At 42.7% G+C, this 16,668-nt stretch overlaps 2 protein-coding genes across 3 annotated transcripts in view; one reads left to right on the top strand and one right to left on the bottom strand.

The window, feature by feature from the left end:
- Positions 1–222: 222 nt before the first annotated feature.
- Positions 223–10,349, top strand: guk1b (guanylate kinase 1b). Of its 2 annotated transcripts, XM_061779182.1 has the most exons (9): positions 223–328; positions 2,088–2,202; positions 3,657–3,698; positions 3,992–4,111; positions 5,456–5,552; positions 7,527–7,665; positions 9,064–9,148; positions 9,241–9,326; positions 9,454–10,349. In XM_061779182.1, the coding sequence occupies exons 2-9, from the start codon at positions 2,091–2,093 to the stop codon at positions 9,484–9,486; spliced, it is 714 nt and encodes a 237-aa protein (XP_061635166.1). In that variant the 5' UTR covers positions 223–328; positions 2,088–2,090; the 3' UTR covers positions 9,487–10,349. The 2 variants fall into 2 exon arrangements, with proteins under 2 accessions (XP_061635166.1, XP_061635167.1); XM_061779183.1 differs by lacking the exon at positions 3,992–4,111.
- Positions 10,105–16,668, bottom strand: part of obscna (obscurin, cytoskeletal calmodulin and titin-interacting RhoGEF a) — a 53,733-nt gene continuing 47,169 nt past the window's right edge. Inside the window, exons 65-81 of the mRNA XM_061779184.1 lie at positions 16,540–16,617; positions 16,295–16,467; positions 16,157–16,183; positions 15,901–16,053; positions 15,658–15,703; positions 15,485–15,562; positions 13,643–15,371; positions 13,457–13,558; positions 13,252–13,374; positions 12,967–13,134; positions 12,771–12,876; positions 12,443–12,682; positions 11,764–11,987; positions 11,662–11,676; positions 11,343–11,439; positions 11,109–11,258; positions 10,105–10,718 (exon numbers count right to left, since the gene is read on the bottom strand). Coding sequence (XP_061635168.1) covers positions 10,538–10,718; positions 11,109–11,258; positions 11,343–11,439; positions 11,662–11,676; positions 11,764–11,987; positions 12,443–12,682; positions 12,771–12,876; positions 12,967–13,134; positions 13,252–13,374; positions 13,457–13,558; positions 13,643–15,371; positions 15,485–15,562; positions 15,658–15,703; positions 15,901–16,053; positions 16,157–16,183; positions 16,295–16,467; positions 16,540–16,617 — 3,690 coding nt within the window. The 3' untranslated portion in view covers positions 10,105–10,537. The remainder of the gene's footprint in view (positions 10,719–11,108; positions 11,259–11,342; positions 11,440–11,661; positions 11,677–11,763; positions 11,988–12,442; positions 12,683–12,770; positions 12,877–12,966; positions 13,135–13,251; positions 13,375–13,456; positions 13,559–13,642; positions 15,372–15,484; positions 15,563–15,657; positions 15,704–15,900; positions 16,054–16,156; positions 16,184–16,294; positions 16,468–16,539; positions 16,618–16,668) is intronic.

Below are 16,668 nucleotides of genomic sequence, written 5' to 3'. Positions count from 1 at the left end.
AACACCACACAGACAATTCACACCTCAACAAATATCTGTTCATGATATGAGATGAGAAGGTTTAATCGCTTTATTTCTCCAGATAGAGCCACTTCCGGACATGTAAACGTATGTCAGCTGGATGCGGGCTACCCGTGGACCCTCACAGGTGTGGATGGGCTGGATATGAACAAGCCGGCCCAGGATGCAGCCCTGTGATTGGTCTGTGAATGTTGCGTAGGGGAGACGGCGGTAATTGAGGTTGACAGTGAGCTGATCAGCGAATCCCACAGCGAACAACACGCCTGACTGAGTGGTCCACTCCACGTCTCCTCAACGGTGCAGCAAGGTAAGCAAATGCATTCAAATAAAAATCGTAAGGGAGATTAGGAAATTGTAAAACTAATCATATTACTATGATATAGTATTTGTACTGCATTTGTTTTTAGATAATAAATAAAACATTACAATGATTATCTCTGTCGTTCGTACATTTGTAGTTGATTTGGAAATAATAGGGACAAAAAAAACCTTTCATTTGCTGATTGCATGACCCGTTCCAAGTGACAAAGGGAGGCATGAACAAATAGAATTGTATTACTGTATAGTAAAACACTTCAAACCCCGTTTTATGTTACTTAATAATAGTCTACATTTATTTATTGTATGTTTTATGTTTCATCAAAACATTTTATATTTAATCTAATCTGACAAAGGTTACATGACTAGACTGAGCAGAAAATGCCTTCATCAATGAATTAAATACAATACAGTGGACGACAACATATTCCATTGTGAAATTTGAAATGGAATTATATGTACCTGTATTTCTAAGCAAATTTACAGCCAGCTTTGGGGTGCTTCAATTAATATAACAATTAAATACATCGTAATTGCACTAAAGACTAAATATATTGTCTTGCTGTAAATGGAAAAACAAGATCTGGTGTGGTAATCAACTATTCAGAAAGTTAACCTGAGAAAACAAATTGTCAAATTGAGTCTTTTGGGAATATTTGAGTTGAATATAGAAAGAGCATGAAAATGTTCTGCCTGCAACATGACTTCCTTGTATAATTGGGCATTGTAAATGAACTCTCTTAGCACCGCAGCTATAAAAAGGTCACCTGTCCTTGCACCTTTGCCCAGACCCAATTAATCGTGCTGACTGACCCGCCATGACTTCATTAATGAACGTTCTTAACGTTAACCTGTGGGCCACATCAATTAGGCGGAGGAGCATGTTTGCATATTTTGTTTCAAAGGAGACAGGGACGGTAAATTGTTAGGATAAATTAAAACTCTCATCATGAAAAAGAAATGATCTACTTTAAAACCTGTGTTTGTGTGTGCGTGTGCTTGCGTGTGTGGAGATGAGGTGGATAAAAGGAACAGCAGGGATCAAGAGATTAGCACAGATGACTTAACAGAACTCCCGGTTTAGTGGCATTTCTGTGGAGATCGCAGTACAGTGGAGCCCTGCCTGTTTGCGGGTCACTATTCACAAGTTAACCTACAGGTTTATAGTGAAAACGTTAGTGACATGCAGAATAATTCAATGCTCTTCCACTCATGTTTATCTATTATCATTTCAGTTTATGTGTTAATTATGTGATAAACTTACATTCCTATCTTTTTACACATGCTGAACTTCTCCAAATGTGTACTGGCCCATCTCAGGCAACTTTACTTTTTATGTCATTGTTTTATTGTACTGAAACTCTGAATTTGAGTGAACGGGCTGAAAGTAGCATAGAATTAGTAAATACAAAATACAAAAACATAATTTAGGTAACAGGACTGTCCTCAGATTTCAAAGCCCTGGCTAATAGAAAATTAGTAATGGGTGTCAACGAAGTATGTTGACTGTTGTACGATCTTTGTATAGCCTGGGTTGTTAGCAGAATTTACGGAGAGTCTTTCTCACTTGTGTACATTTTTCCTCTGCTGAGTGGCTATTCAAAATGTCAAGCTATAAGCCATTTATTTTGTAAGTTCATTTTGAAATGATACTGATATTGACAATGATATTAGTATTAAAGTGTACAGTTTGCGCTACTTCTAGTTCAATGGTTCGTGAAAAAAAATCTCTTGTGTGTCCATGTCAGACAATGTCGGGACCGAGGCCTGTGGTGCTGAGTGGCCCGTCCGGAGCGGGCAAGAGCACACTGATGAAGAGGCTCATGAAGGACCACGAAGGAGTGTTTGGATTCAGTGTGTCACGTAAGTCCTGTCCCCATCATGAACTAATGCAGTCAGGTGCACCAACCCCTTAAGACAGCTACTGTGAATCTTGGGGAAAAATGAAGAATTTCTCTTACTGCCTGATGGGCTTTTTATTTCAGTTTCCATTCCATCAGAATCACACAAAAAAATAATTAATTTACTGTAACATTTCATGGGCATCACCCGCGTGGTAAACATGTCTGCCTCACGGGATTGAGATTTATAGAAGGGTCCAAATCTCAGCTGCCTTCCTGTGTGGAGTTTCCATGTTCCGACCGCGCTTGCGTCACTTGTCTCTGGGTACTCTGGCTTCCTCCCACATTCCAAAAACATGCATGTCAGGTTCATTGACATCTCTAAATTGTCCACCGCTGTGAATGTGATAGTGAATGGTTGTTTGTCTATGTTAGGTGGCCTGCGATTGGCTGGCAGCTGGATGGATGTCACATTTTACAACTGAAATGCGGTTTATTGGAAATATCTAGACACAGCGACATAGATTGGAAGTTGTTCAGATTCTATTCCCCAGTCACATCATGTGTGCTGGCCATCCCAGCTGCTTTTGGGCTAAAGGAAAGTGTACACCCTGGATTGGTCGCCAGCAAATCACAGCGCAAATGTAAACAAAGCATCATTCCCATTGATGCAGGAAACATCCCCATGCTGGCTGCATGAAAGTCAGTCACGTGAACAGGACAGAATGCATTTTTCTTGATCACTGTTGTCCTATAGACGAATGAGAAAATTGCCATATGCCACCCGCGCCAACTCGGCTGCTTGAATGACAAACAAGAGACTGACAGAGCCGTGACGATGGACAGGAAGTCACACACACGGATGTGCGCACACACACACGCTCTTACAATTATTACTCTCCAAGTTCAAGTGCCAGCAATACCGAGACAATCAATTTGCTGGGATTTTGAATCAATCCCATAGGAAATTATGGAATTAGAATTAATCTGATGCAGGTTCTAGTTATCACCATCATGAATGCTTGATTAACACTACATGCAAAGTGCAAGGTATTTTAACTACATTTTCATAAACGTGTCAAACTAAATGAACTACTGTCAAATGGTGTTCAAATCTCGGCCCCGCCTGTGTGGAGTTTGCAAGTTCTCCTCGTGCCTGCGTGGGTTTTCTCCGGGCACTCCGGTTTCCTCCCACATCCCAAAAACATGCGTAGTAGGTTAATTGAAGACTCCAAATTGCCCTTAGGTGTAAATGTGTGCGCAAATGGTTGTTTGTTTATATGTGCCCTGCGATTGGCTGTTCAGGGGTGTACCCCACCTCTCGCCCGAAGATAGCTGGGATAGGCTCCAGCGCGCCCGCAACCCTTGTAAGGATAAAGTGGTACAGAATGGATGGATGGATGATTTTTTTGTTTTTGAAATTGTTTTTTTCAATTTTTATTATTAACTGTTATTAATGTTATGTTTTCCACACAGACACAACAAGGAACCCTCGCCCTGGAGAGGAAAATGGCAAAGGTACTGCAAAGTTGGGGCCTAAACCTGTTGGATGTTTTAGCACCTTCGCTATAGCAGCCCAAGACACAGATTTGCATGTGATTCTGAAATATTTGAAGAAACTCTAGACTATTACACATCCACGTATGACATCTCCCAGCCTGCCCCGGGGCTCCCGCATTACTTCTTACTCCCAAGTGAACTTCAAAAATGGTTTTGTCCGTAACCTCCCCCACCATCTCCCTTCCTTAAACCGGGATGAAGCTGTGTGTCTGTGTGTGTGTGTGTGTGTGCTTGTTCTGCTTTCTCCGTAGGCCTCAACACGCTCCCTTTGCTTCTGGGGGCTACTTTACTGCCCGTAGCAGATGCCTTTTCCTCCGAAGACTTAGACACGTCATTTTCGTGTCCAAATGAATCAGAAACCACACATGAAGGTGACCGCCGGTGTGATTCCACATGCGTATATCTTAAGGCAGAGGGATGGGGGTTACTTTCATCACCCTGGAAAGCTCCCTTTGGATAAATAGGAAGTGCCCTTTGGATATGAAAAAAAAGAGAAGAACATTTGGGGAATCACATTCAGACATAAGTACACTTTGGAGTAAAAAGCTTTTGAAAATAGCCCCCTGTGATGCCTCCGTAGTGAATCCTGTTGTCCTGTCCTGTTTTGTGGAGGATTGTCCACTAAAACTGCACCCCTCATCAGAGTGTAAATAACCTGCAACCAATCATTAGCATCACAGGAACCTTCCCCCCCCCCCTCCCCTTCCACATTCAATCTGAGTCACTGAGAACTCATTTTCTGTCATTTTGCCAGAGAGTGATTTAAAGTTTTATGACTACAATAAAACCTGGGGGAATTATATCTTATATATTTAGATCTTACTTCTTCTGGATACTTGTTTTTACAGAACAGATTTTGACATTTGGAAAATATAAAGATTTTGGACTTCAATCTTATTGGATATTCATACTGGATCCTATTGCTTTCGTTTGCACATCATCTTCAGTTTCATAGGTTGGACCCTGGTCAGTGTCCTCAAGGTTGCCTGAAAGAAAAGAAACAAATTGTTTAGTGCAAAAATAGTTAGTGCAATAGTGGTCTAAGTCCAAACATCCGTCAAATCGATCAATATTTCATGAAAGATGATGAATAACATTTGCTCATATTAACATACAGCTGCATTGGCACCAAACTAAAGCGCATCTTACTTTGTGAGTCTTTTGTCAATCTCTGAATCTCACTTTCTGGGATGCAATAAGGGACTATATGTTAAAATGGGAAAAATGTGTCTATTCTCAATTTCTGCTCTTAGCTTCAAAACTTCACTAAGTTCACTGTCGTTCTCAGTGGCTCATTTAAGCTTTCAATTCAAGCATCCTTCCAAGCATCAGTGAATAGACAACATTTTTGCATATATCCAAGTTCAAGTTACTGCACAGTAAGGTTCCATTAGTAACATCGCTATTATTATAGCCAAACTAACTCACTAATGTATCCTGTTGTGCACGTTAATCCGTTACAAAGCATTACACATTATTAGCGTTGTATCGCGCTTCACTTACTAAACAAGCCCGCTTAAAATGTCTTCCAATTCTAATGCTAATGATTGTTTCATGGGAGAATGCGGTATGTGTTTGTTTAGGGGGGCACGAGCGGTGTTAAAGTGACCACATACTGTAGGATTCTGTGAGTCCTGTATGGCCATCATATTGTATGGAACAGGTTCCATGTGTTTTTATTGTGCCAGTCAATAATATATGATCTCCTCACACAGATTACCACTACACCACCCGAGAGGCCATGCAGGAGGGCATCCAACGCGGCGACTTCATCGAGAACGCCGAGTTCTCTGGCAACCTGTACGGAACAAGGTAAACATCCGGCATCACCGAAAGCTGCTAACTTGCTATTGCTACCTTCACATGCAGTACAGCGCATCTCAATAAATTAGAATATCACAGAAAAGTACGTTTATTTCAGAAGTTCAATTCAAAAAGTGAAACTCGAAGATTACACAGATTCATGCATCGGAATACATTTGAATATTATAGATTATATTATTTTATTGTGTCATTATTGCAGAATATTAAACACATGGGAAAATACTTTTGAGAAGACCAATTCCTACTTAATTTCTAGATTAAAAATCCTGATTGTTAATTGTTTTTTTTGTCAGCTGTAAACTACAGTATAAGCGTGTGTATCCTCAGTAGCTTACAGTGGAACCTGATTTGTTCAGATCTGGAAAATAATTTTCATAAAGAGTTTGTTTCCAGTGACATTCTTAACTATCATACAGGTATAAAAATAAGTTAGCTGTTATAAAATGTAAAAACAAAATACACTAACTTGGATAACAAGTGACAACAGACGCGTGGTGAAGCTGGACAAAAGCATCGGGACACTGCTTGGCTGTCTTACTGCTTTGAATGTGTATTCTTACTTCTCTTGAGACTGCTTCCTTCTTTTGGAATAAGCTTTGAAAGAAAACAACAAAGCAAGCGTAATGCCAATTGACTCAAAAGAAAGACTCAACCGGCCAATCCGTCAGATGCATACACTGAAATCTTTCACATTTTGGTGAGCATGGGTGAGAAATCATTGTTTTCGATACAACCCCCAGACATTTTGTTTGCTTTTGTGCTGCTTAGCCGATGACACATCCAGTGAGGACATGCGACAACTAACCAGTAGGACAAGATGAGAGAGGACAGAAAAGAGCAGGACAGGATGTGGGGAAATGAGCAAGGCAGTGCTACTGATGAGTATTGTGGTGGGATGCTTTTATAGTGTCGAAACACCTGTAAGAACCTGTGAGTTGATATCTGAATACAACCTGTGTTACTATTGGAGGTCCCAGCACAAGCAATTAAAGCCTATAGCGTGTAGTTATTAGCGTGAACGCCATATCATGTGCATGTCAGTCAACTGGTGTACGGTGGTGTTATTTTCTGATTCAAATATACAAGAGCTCACTTTAGTAGAAATGGAGAGGAGCAAGATTGAAGTCTCCACTGACCAGTACGAGGGCGCTGGGAAGCTGAAATTAGCCTGCACCACGTCACTCAGGTTTGCTACAAGCTAAGCTGGACAGGAAACAAGCAACTGTAGTTTTCTAACAGCCAATAGTTGTTCCGTTGGCGAGTACTATCACGAACAGAAAGATTTATTCAATCCTCCTGTCCCATACAGTTCCACTCGCTTCACTTTACTGCATTTTAGTGCCGGCTCTCATCCCTCTCCGTACTTCCTCCGGGACGCATTCGGCTCCATGTTGGGCGGCGAAGCTCCTCGCGGTCATTGATCCTTGCGGTTGTTGCGCCATTGACAATGTCTGTCGTCCACAGAGGTTGAAAAAAGTAAAAAGCCCATTTTGACCAAGTAAGGAGTAGAAAGTAGAGAAATCTATGTTCAAATGTATGGAGTAAAAGTTCAAAGTCTCCACGGGTATAAATACTCCAGTATTTACAGTAACCAGGCATTTGTACTTTGTTACTTCCCAGCATTGGTATAGTGTGTTACCTCTTTCCAGACATCCTATGAATAACACATTAACTCAATAGACAAGAGGTTAGTTGCCTTAGCCTGTATAAGAGTGCACTTTCTGACTGTTCCACTGGGTTCAAGAGGATCAAGAGGATATATTAAACATCTTGGGACAGTTGGAGCTTTAACCTCTGATGCTGCAACACAAGTGTGTGTGTCACATTCAATCTCACCTCCTTATTGTGAGGTGAGCACAAAAAGTGAGCGGCTCGGATCAACGGCGCGATCCTCTTAGCCGGGTGGCTTCGTGTGAGAAGTCAACTAGTGTGTGCGTGTGTGTGTGGGTGGGTGTTTCATAGTAAAGCTGCCATAGAAGACGTGCAGGCCAAAAACCTGATCTGCATTCTGGATGTGGACATCCAAGGAGTGAGGAGGATTAAAGAGACGGACCTGAACCCCATCTACATCTCCATCCAGCCTCCATCGATGGAGAGTCTGGTAAATGATCCACTTTATATACAGTACAGTGTTAACAGCAGGCCACAGCATCAGGCACACCTGCATATTCTAACACTGACAAACCTTTTACACCAAGTATCACCTAAAAGGAAAAAAGTTCCACCATCATTACCAACATATATTTATTTTCCCAAAAACTAGAAGGCACAAGGAATGATTAAAAATACTAAAAGTTCAAAAAGCAGGGTTCAAACTAACAAAGAAACACTAGGGATGAACTCACCACATCCAAAAACGTAACATTACACGGGAAACATGATTTACAACGACAATGAGATCTAACACAGAGGGACAGGCAACTCAATAAAAGCAAACTGACGCGACTACGAGGCACACCTGGACAAGACTCGAGTGGCTGGAGGGAGCTGATTGGTAGATACAAGGAGCAGGGTTAACGAGAACAGGTGGAAACAAAAACCTTACGAGCGAAACAAGACATGAACATTCACAAGGGACACAGGGAAAAACATAACATAAAACATAAACCAAAACTTAAATCTAATCAAAACAAAGTCAACTCAAATGATTCAATTAAAATGTACTGCACATAATAGTTAAACAAAAAATGGACCACAATAAATATTTAACAACAAACATTTTTTGTCAGTGATCCACTTTATATACAGTACAGTGCTAATATGAAAATAATGCGAATAAGAAATGACTGTGTCTGACTGTTTTCCCTCAGGCGTGTTGATTTCTTGCAAATCTACTTAAAGGCCAAGATGGGGCCAGTTTACTTCCAAACTGTACTTTTGCGATGATTCTTTCACACGCCACTAGAGGAAGCCCGCGAACTACAATGCCACACTTTGAGCATCACAGTTTTAATACAATGGAGTACCACAGCGCTATTAAGTATTTGTTACCTGTAGATGACATGAAAGAGACAAAATCATGGAAACTTGCCGTTCTACGTGACTGCTAACCAACCATCCATTTTCTGTAGTAGTTGCCCTCATCTGGGCACACACAGGACTGGTCGCCAGTCCATTCCAGGGCACGTAGAGTCAACCCTTCACACTCACATTCACACCTATGGACAATTAAGTCTTCATTCAACCTGACGCACATATTTTGGGAATGTGGGAGAAAGCCAAAGTACCCGGAGAAAAGCCACGGCGGCACGGTGAGAAAGTGATTCGAACCCAGAACCTCTGGAATGTGAGCCACAATAATACCTGTTCAAGTGTCAATCAAAACAGAGCACTGTTACGCTGTATTTGTAAGAGCTCTCGTACTGGATCTCATTAGATTGTGCAGGTGTACATACAGGTAGATCTGCCTTTTCTTTCTGTGAAATACTCATGACAAGATGAGGAGGAAATACATTTTAATAATACCAAGTAAATACATTTTCTTAAACCATTTCCTTAGGAAAAACGTCTGAGAGACCGACAGACCGAGTCAGAGGACAGTTTACAGAAACGTCTGGAGGCAGCTCGCATTGATATGGAGCTCAGTAAGTTCAGACTAACATATTGAAAAATATGAAATGAAAGTAGTATCAATAGTATCAAGTATCAATACATCAACTGAATTCTTTCTCTCCAGGTAAGGAGCCAGGAGTGTTTGACGTTGTCATTATCAACGACGACTTAGAACGCGCTTATGAGGAGCTGAAGGAGATCCTTAGTGATGTGAGTGAAATCCAGACATCGTTCCAACCACATTAAATCATTTTAAAGCGCTGACTCGCAAATGTTACCCTTTGTTCCTTTATGTAAATGTCTCTCTCTCTCTCTCTCTATGTTTGTGTGTGTGCAGGAAATCCAAAAGGTTCAGGAGACCAAATCCTAAAATGAGAAATTCATCAGCATCTCAGAGTGTGACAAAGTGCTGCATGTTCACCAACTTCTGTGAACAAAGCAAATAATAAAGTCTCCCCTGGAGAAATGTTGTCTTTTCCCCTCTGTGTGTAATGGCGAGAGATGGAAGTTGGTGTCATTAGATGTATTTAAGCCAGTGGTTAACATTGAAACAATATGAGGAGCTCATTGCACTCCCTGTTTTTCTTTTGTTAGATGGTAATTTAGTCAAGACAAAATGTTTGATGGCTACGATTATTGCTGTTTCTCTTCCTGCCATTGTTGTGATCTTCTTAAATGGGAGGGAGCCTGAATCTGACATTATATTAAGTCCAACACTAGAATACTATGTCCGTATCAAACATTCTGCCTCATACTAAAAGGGCGTTTTTAAACCTATAATCACCTTTCCGTGTGATGCAATGAGGCTCTATACAATTACACAGCTACTGTTAATTTCAAAATATCTTATATTGGATGTCACAGTGTGCAGCAGTACCTATTGAGTTGATGGTGAGTGTACCAAAACTGCAGCACTCAAAATATCCGGATGTAGGTTTTGGTTTGTTTACAAGTAAAGCTAAATAAATAAGATGATGACAATTACTGGTCAATTTAATGCCATTTATTTCACCTGTCATCCGGTAATTAATATAAGCAGGTGGTTGACAATAAATTGGATTACTGAAACATCCAACCTAACAAAAATCTCATTTACACACAAAACAGAAAGATCTGAACAATGTGATATTTAAATTAAAATGTGACATGCACAGAGAATTAACGTTATCAAGTTCACACTCACTCGCTGAACATTATCCCTGAAATGTTTGCATTTAAACCGGAGGCCCCCCCCCCCCCCCCAAAAAAAAAACAAAAAAAAACTGAACACTTACCACTATGCTATTTACATACAGGGATAGACGGCTTTTTAAGACACATCATAATTTCCTCAAAGGAGGCTTAAATGGCAGACAGCTGATTGACACAAAACTTGGTTAAAGCTATACTGTACCCTTCCATTGTTCTTCTCTGTTGACTCCCTACTGGAAGAAGGGACCCTGAAGTTTTGTGCGCACTTGGTCTCGCTTCTCCTCCTTCTGCGTGAGGTACGCTTTGAGCTTATCAGTGGAGAAACACACCTTGGAGTGGCGCGATCGGTGCGGGGCGCGATGAGCACGCAGCCAAGGATTCTGGAGACACTCCGCCGCAGTGGGTCTCCCCCTTAAAAAAAAAACAAAAAAAACCATTATAACCATTTCTTTCATTTTAACTGCAAAACTGTTTTTTTTTGAATGCCCATATATGAAATTTACCCTCTGTATAGTACCTTGTATTGGTGCTTACATTTACATACACAGTTTACCCATAAAAACATTTATGCTATTATATTTGTGAACAATATTTTCCCCTTCATTCCATTTAACAACCACTACTCTCTTTAAAAGTACCTGACTGTCATGGTGGTGCCAGAAGGCTCAATACTGCACTTGTGGACCCAAGGAATGTTACGGGTCACAGGTTGGGGGGCACAAATACCCTCACTACAAGCCGAGGTAAGTCAGTTTTCTATATTTGTGTTAACCATGACGACATTTTCGATGAGACGCTTACCAGGATTTGTTATTCAGGCTACACTTCATCAAATTCAACGCTCCTTCAGACAAACCAGGGTAACAGCGACCAAACTGGATCTTCCCTTTCTTGATGTTTCTGTCTTGTTCCCAGCTCAGTTCCGCATGAAAAGGGCTGTCGGCACTCAACCTGCAAAATAGAAATTACAAACATCAGGGAGGAAGAGGAAGAAGCATTCTTAACAGTTCATAGAACATCTATTTGTGTGCTTACATAATGAACAGGAGAACTCCAATGGCCCAAACATCGGTCTCAGGCCCAACACCTTGGCCCTCCAGGATTTCCGGAGCTTTAGGAAGGACAATATAAACTGACAAAACAGACAGAAACATGATGTTGTTCATAAAGTATTGTGGTGTTATTGGCACTGACAAGTTCACTCGCATGAGACATAGAAAAATAACTCCTATCAGGAACAAATAGTGATTAAAAAAAAGATAAATTGTGCTTATGGATGTTAGGACCAGCTGAAGTTATTCCCACTCATCCATCCATCCATCCATCCATCCATCCTCCGGTAAAGAAAGTGTACCTTTGCTGCGGTGCTCTGTTGAAGGCCACGACAGTCAAATGTTTAGTGTACTCGAGATTTAAAACATGACGACACGCTGCCAAACCGGCGGCTCATAGTCACCTTTGCTCTCCGACAAGCCCTGCAGGTGCTCAGTGTGGAGAGGCTGACCGGGCGTGAAAGACTGAGCTGAGCCGAAGTCCACAATCTTCAGGTGGTTGCCGTCGTCCACTAGCATGTTGTCAGACTTGAGGTCTAAGTGGACCACTCGCCGGCCGTGAAGGTAGTCGACTGCGCTCAGGATCTGACCCAGCAGCTCGGCCACATTGGCCTCCGAGTACAGATCTCTGTGAAACGTACAGTACATGCACATGTATGTATTGGTGCCGCCTTCATTCACTCATTCACTATTTCAGAAACAGCTTTATTTATTCAAGTGGACAGTGCATCTGGTGATTAATAGTGGCAGGGCATGTATTTGAAAAGAGGAAATAAGAAGGTAGACACACACAAAAAAAAATCTGTTCAAATGGTGTTTTATCTCATGGGTTAGCGTTATTGTAATAATCATGTGTCCAAAAACCTCCTAAACAAAGTTCTCAGTTCCTCAAACAAGACTAACAAAACTGTTGAGTGTATTTGAACTGAACTGAGTTCTTCCTATTTACTCTATACCACCAACACTAAAAGCAATTAAAACAATACTTATCAACTTTGATGAGGGTATTAAATAGAGCTCTTTCAATAGGACCTTTTTGTATTAATGCTTTTTAGCGCTGCAGCAATTTCAAGCATCTGTCACCTTGCAGCTAGACTGTAGAGCAACTCTTTGCCAGCACAGAGCTCCTCCACCAGCACCAGGTAGCAGGAGGTGATGTAGGCAGTATGCAGCTGTACCAGGTGGGCATGGTGAAGCCTCCTCAGCAGCTGATATTCCCTCAGGACCAACTGTCTCTGCGCCGCCCGGAAAGGCGTTATCTTGGCGGCAAACACTTGGCTGGTCTCAGCATCGCGACATAAATTGATCACACTGAAACGGCCCCTGAGGTGACGATGACAACATCAAAACGACGCATGGAGTACAGGGAGCGGACCTTCACATAATACAAGCTGGAAGAAAGAAACCCAACCTGTTGATCTCTGAGAGGAAGTTGTAATTCCTTTGTGCTGCCTGACTTTCTGACCCAGTCGCCTTTGAACCAAGGCACTCAGTCTGGATGAGAGGAATGTTAGCATCTGCACACAACCCCCCCCAAAAAAATTGAATAGCTGGAGAGATCAAGGCTCTCTCAAGGCCTGCTTTCTGAAAGTTGATATTGCCATCACCTTCAGGGTGAGTTGCCATGACTACGGGGGCCGAAGCGTCACTGAAAGGTCCCGCTCCTGTCTTGGTGATGCAGCCCACCCTGAAAACATAAGAAGCTCCTCTGGGTAGGTCCTTGGCCACATAGCTGCTGTCACTCACATCCTCTGACAGGACTGTCCACTCCCCTCCTGAGGAGGAATGCGGCACTCCTTTAGAATACAACATGGTGATGCAATTTAATTCAAAGCTTAGAAGACCATTTGTAACCTCCAATATATATAGCTGTGTCTCGGCTGTGAACCTACCATCTGTACAGTACTGCACACAGTAGGTAACAGGGTCACTAGACTGAACGGGCTTCCACACCAGCAGTACTCCACCTCCGTCCAACTGGAGCACATCAGCCTTGTTGGGGCGGACTAGAAGATCTAATACAATGAAGTGTGGCAAAATTATTGGTAACAAAATGATTATGAACAATACACACGTTAAATAAGGCTAATTTTATACCTTTTGCTTTCTTAAATGCTGGTATCTTAAAAGAAGGCAAGCGCTTGGAGGTCCTCTTTTTTGGACTCTTTTCAGGAGGAATGGAGCCCTTAACAATTGGCCCTGTTGTAACAAAAACAATAAAATAAAGCTGATTGTATTGTAGTTCCTCAAACAGACACCTGTGTAACAATACAAATAGCGTACCTCCTTTACTTAGATCCTCCTTACTGGATGACCTTGAAAACAGCTTGGTCAAACTTGAGGCTGAAGCTCTCATTTTCTTTCTCAGCGACATGGTAGGTGTTTCTGGCTTCATTAGCTCTCCCAGTGTTGGTCCTAACTCTGTGCTGTCCAGCTGGGAGTAGGAATGGCTAGCCCAAGACTGCCTGCGGAAGATACTCAGGAGTCCCGGCTTTGGGGATTTTCCTGTGGGTGGCTGAACTTCCAGAGCTGGCGCAGATGCATGTCTTTGAAGGCCGTGGCCTACTTTCTTATCTTTGGCCCTGGGAGGCCTTTCAGGAGCCTGGAGCGAGGAGAGGCTAGGACTTGGACTGGGTGTTGATGATGTCTGCATGTGACATATGTTGGGGCTGGAGCGTGTGCGGTTGCGTGGTGGGATTTGAGGAAAACGGCCTTTTGGTTTGAGTTCTTGAAATGACCGAGGGGATGGTGAAGTCAGAGGCTCCACCGGGTCATCATACCCTTCACTCTCTCCTGATCTGTACCTCCCTCTGAGCTCCTCAAATGAACCAAGTCTACTGGAGGACTCAGAGCCACCATGCTCCAAAATAGATGATTCAGCCAAGGAACCCTGGGATCCAGCGTAGGCGCCCCCCTCTGATTGCTCCTGATCCAACCTCTGGTTCATTCTATCACTCACGAGGAGACTTAAGGGAGCAGATTCACCAGCCAATGTGACAGTTCCTTGCACAGGAACAATGCAACGCCTTGTTCTTGCGGGTCTCTGAGGACTTGGAATCGCCAGCAATTTCTTTCCTCCCACTTCATCGTCTGTGAAATCCTCCTTCAGACTTTGTGTACCTTCTTCGTCACCTGGCTTTGAGGGCTTGGGTGAACTGGGGGATCGCCGAGAGTACTCATCAAGAGACCTGCTCCTTCTTTGAGGTGGCACATTGGTTTGTGTGCGGGTTACACTGCCATCAAAGGAAGTGGACTTGAGCATCGTGGACTGGATGGACCCTCGTCTCTGGCTTCGGTTGGTCTCCGTGTCATCCTCTACGTATTCTATGAGAGGTTCATTGAGACGCCCTGACAAGCTCCTCCGGAGTGGCTTGCGACCTCTTTCCTGCTTTTTGGCCTGAAACTTGTCCCGTAATGTCATGTGTCTGGCAGACATGGGTGAAAGCTGATGAGATGAGCTGTAAAAAGTGCTCCGGATCACGCTGCCTCGAGGGATTCGACCCGCGTCGCTTCCTGAACCTTCATCCCCATCGGAAATGTTGAGAGAAGGACTACTGCCCTTGTTGAACCTTCGTTCATTCTGAGGTGTGTGTAAGTACGAAACATCTGATGACGCAACGGACTGCCCACTCACACTCCGTTCTAGCACGCTCCGCTGACCAACCAGCTCATCATCCTCTTCCTCCTCCCCAAACGTCACTTCTTCCTCCTCATATAGACCTTGATGAAGTTTGGCAAAAGGTTCTGGGAGCCGCGCTCTCTCGCTCAAAAGGTTGTAGTCCTCCTCCGTTTCAACCTCCTCCTCCTCCTCTTCCTCAGTTGGGCTGCAGTGCTGGAAGAAGTCCCAAGAGTCAGCCTCATCATACTCGGATGACGAACCACTGCTCATGGAGGTACTGCTGTTCTGCTGGTGTTCGCGGGGTACAGTCACTGCACTATCTCTGAGAGGAGCATCCAGGAGCTCCGGAATTTGCCTTAATGTAAGCACGGAACCAACGCAAGTCAAGGAACGCTGGGGGTGGAGAAGCAAAACAGACTGCTGAAACAGAGTCCCTTAAAGGCAAATCGTAGAATCTAACATGCCCCCAAAGAGTTTGACCAATGCCACATACTGTAACAACTCACCTGCCATTTTCTTTTTGAGATGAAAACCTTTAAACCCTTTGTGTTAATTTCATCCGTGTCTTCCCCTGCATGTTCATCCTGGTCGCAGTTAAATTTTGTTTAACCTTCATTCACAAGTTGGAAAAACGTTTCACACAAAAAAAGCTGTTTGCCATACATTAGTTAAGTCTCACCTGCAACCATTCATGGCTCAAGCACTCAAAAGCAGAAGGGCGCTTGCTAGACAGGGTAAAGGGAAAGTAAAATGAATATTTTCCACACTTGAAGTGAATAACCGTTTCATTATTGTCATTAGCATTATTTGCTCATTGGATGAAATAAGTCAAAGGGTTGTAGTCCCTTCTACTGAGGTGTATGATGTCGACTCCCACTGCAATTAGGGTGAAGGAAATAATCATGGGTGGAACAGGGCCTACTCAGGTTCTGGTTGAAGAAGACTACGGAGAAAGGCCTGGGCCTCAGGACTTCTACTCATGACGTCAGGGACATCCCAGTTTAGAGTGCCTTCTCCCACTCTTAGGAGGGTCGCACGGTCTGTCTCTCCCACAAATGGGCAACGACATAACAGACTGCCAAAAGAAGGAAAAGAAAAGAAAAGAAAAGAAACAGTATTTACGATTATGGGCAGTTTTATGCTATCATATACTGTATCTTGCCTGGCGATATACATACCATAGATATGCCATCACACCCACTGCCCTGTTACAGATAGAAATATATGTTTCTGTTATGTCACATAAAACATAGTAGGTAAGTCAGTGGATAAACATTTTGGATTGATTGCAATGTCGCACTTGGATTTTGACTCACCAAATATCTGTGCCCACACTGACAGGTTCTTGGTGGACAACTTCAGGTGCAACAAACTCTGGTGTACCAAACATACTGTACTGATGTCTGGATACGTCTACTTCCTGGCAGAAGCCAAAGTCACATATCTTGATTTCATCTCTGGGTGGATATACCATGAGGATATTCTCTGGCTGAGGGGTTATTCGTAAATCAAAATGAATGATTGTCATTTTGTCGGTACTAAATTTGTGCCAAAATCTTACTTTGATGTCCAGATGCAAAATGTTCATGCTGTGAATATGTCCAACTCCTTCAAGAATTTGCTGGATATATGACTGAACCTGAAATACAAGAATTCACAGTGCTACATCAAATTAACAAGAAGAAATACA

The sequence above is a fragment of the Phyllopteryx taeniolatus genome, chromosome 7 (genome assembly GCF_024500385.1).
Source record: "Phyllopteryx taeniolatus isolate TA_2022b chromosome 7, UOR_Ptae_1.2, whole genome shotgun sequence".
Taxonomy (NCBI): domain Eukaryota; kingdom Metazoa; phylum Chordata; class Actinopteri; order Syngnathiformes; family Syngnathidae; genus Phyllopteryx; species Phyllopteryx taeniolatus.
The sequence above is the reverse complement of the archived record's forward strand: the minus strand, read 5'-3'. Positions and strand labels throughout refer to the sequence as shown.

What these genes read in the sequence shown, in the direction of transcription:
- guk1b (XM_061779182.1), top strand. Translation starts at nt 2,091, where the DNA reads ATGTCGGGACCGAGGCCTGTGGTGCTGAGTGGCCCGTCCGGAGCGGGC. An exon ending in GTTTGGATTCAGTGTGTCAC is followed by an intron (nt 2,203 to 3,656) that starts GTAAGTCCTGTC and finishes TTTTCCACACAG; the next exon opens with ACACAACAAGGAACCCTCGC. An exon ending in CTCCATCGATGGAGAGTCTG is followed by an intron (nt 7,666 to 9,063) that starts GTAAATGATCCA and finishes CCATTTCCTTAG; the next exon opens with GAAAAACGTCTGAGAGACCG.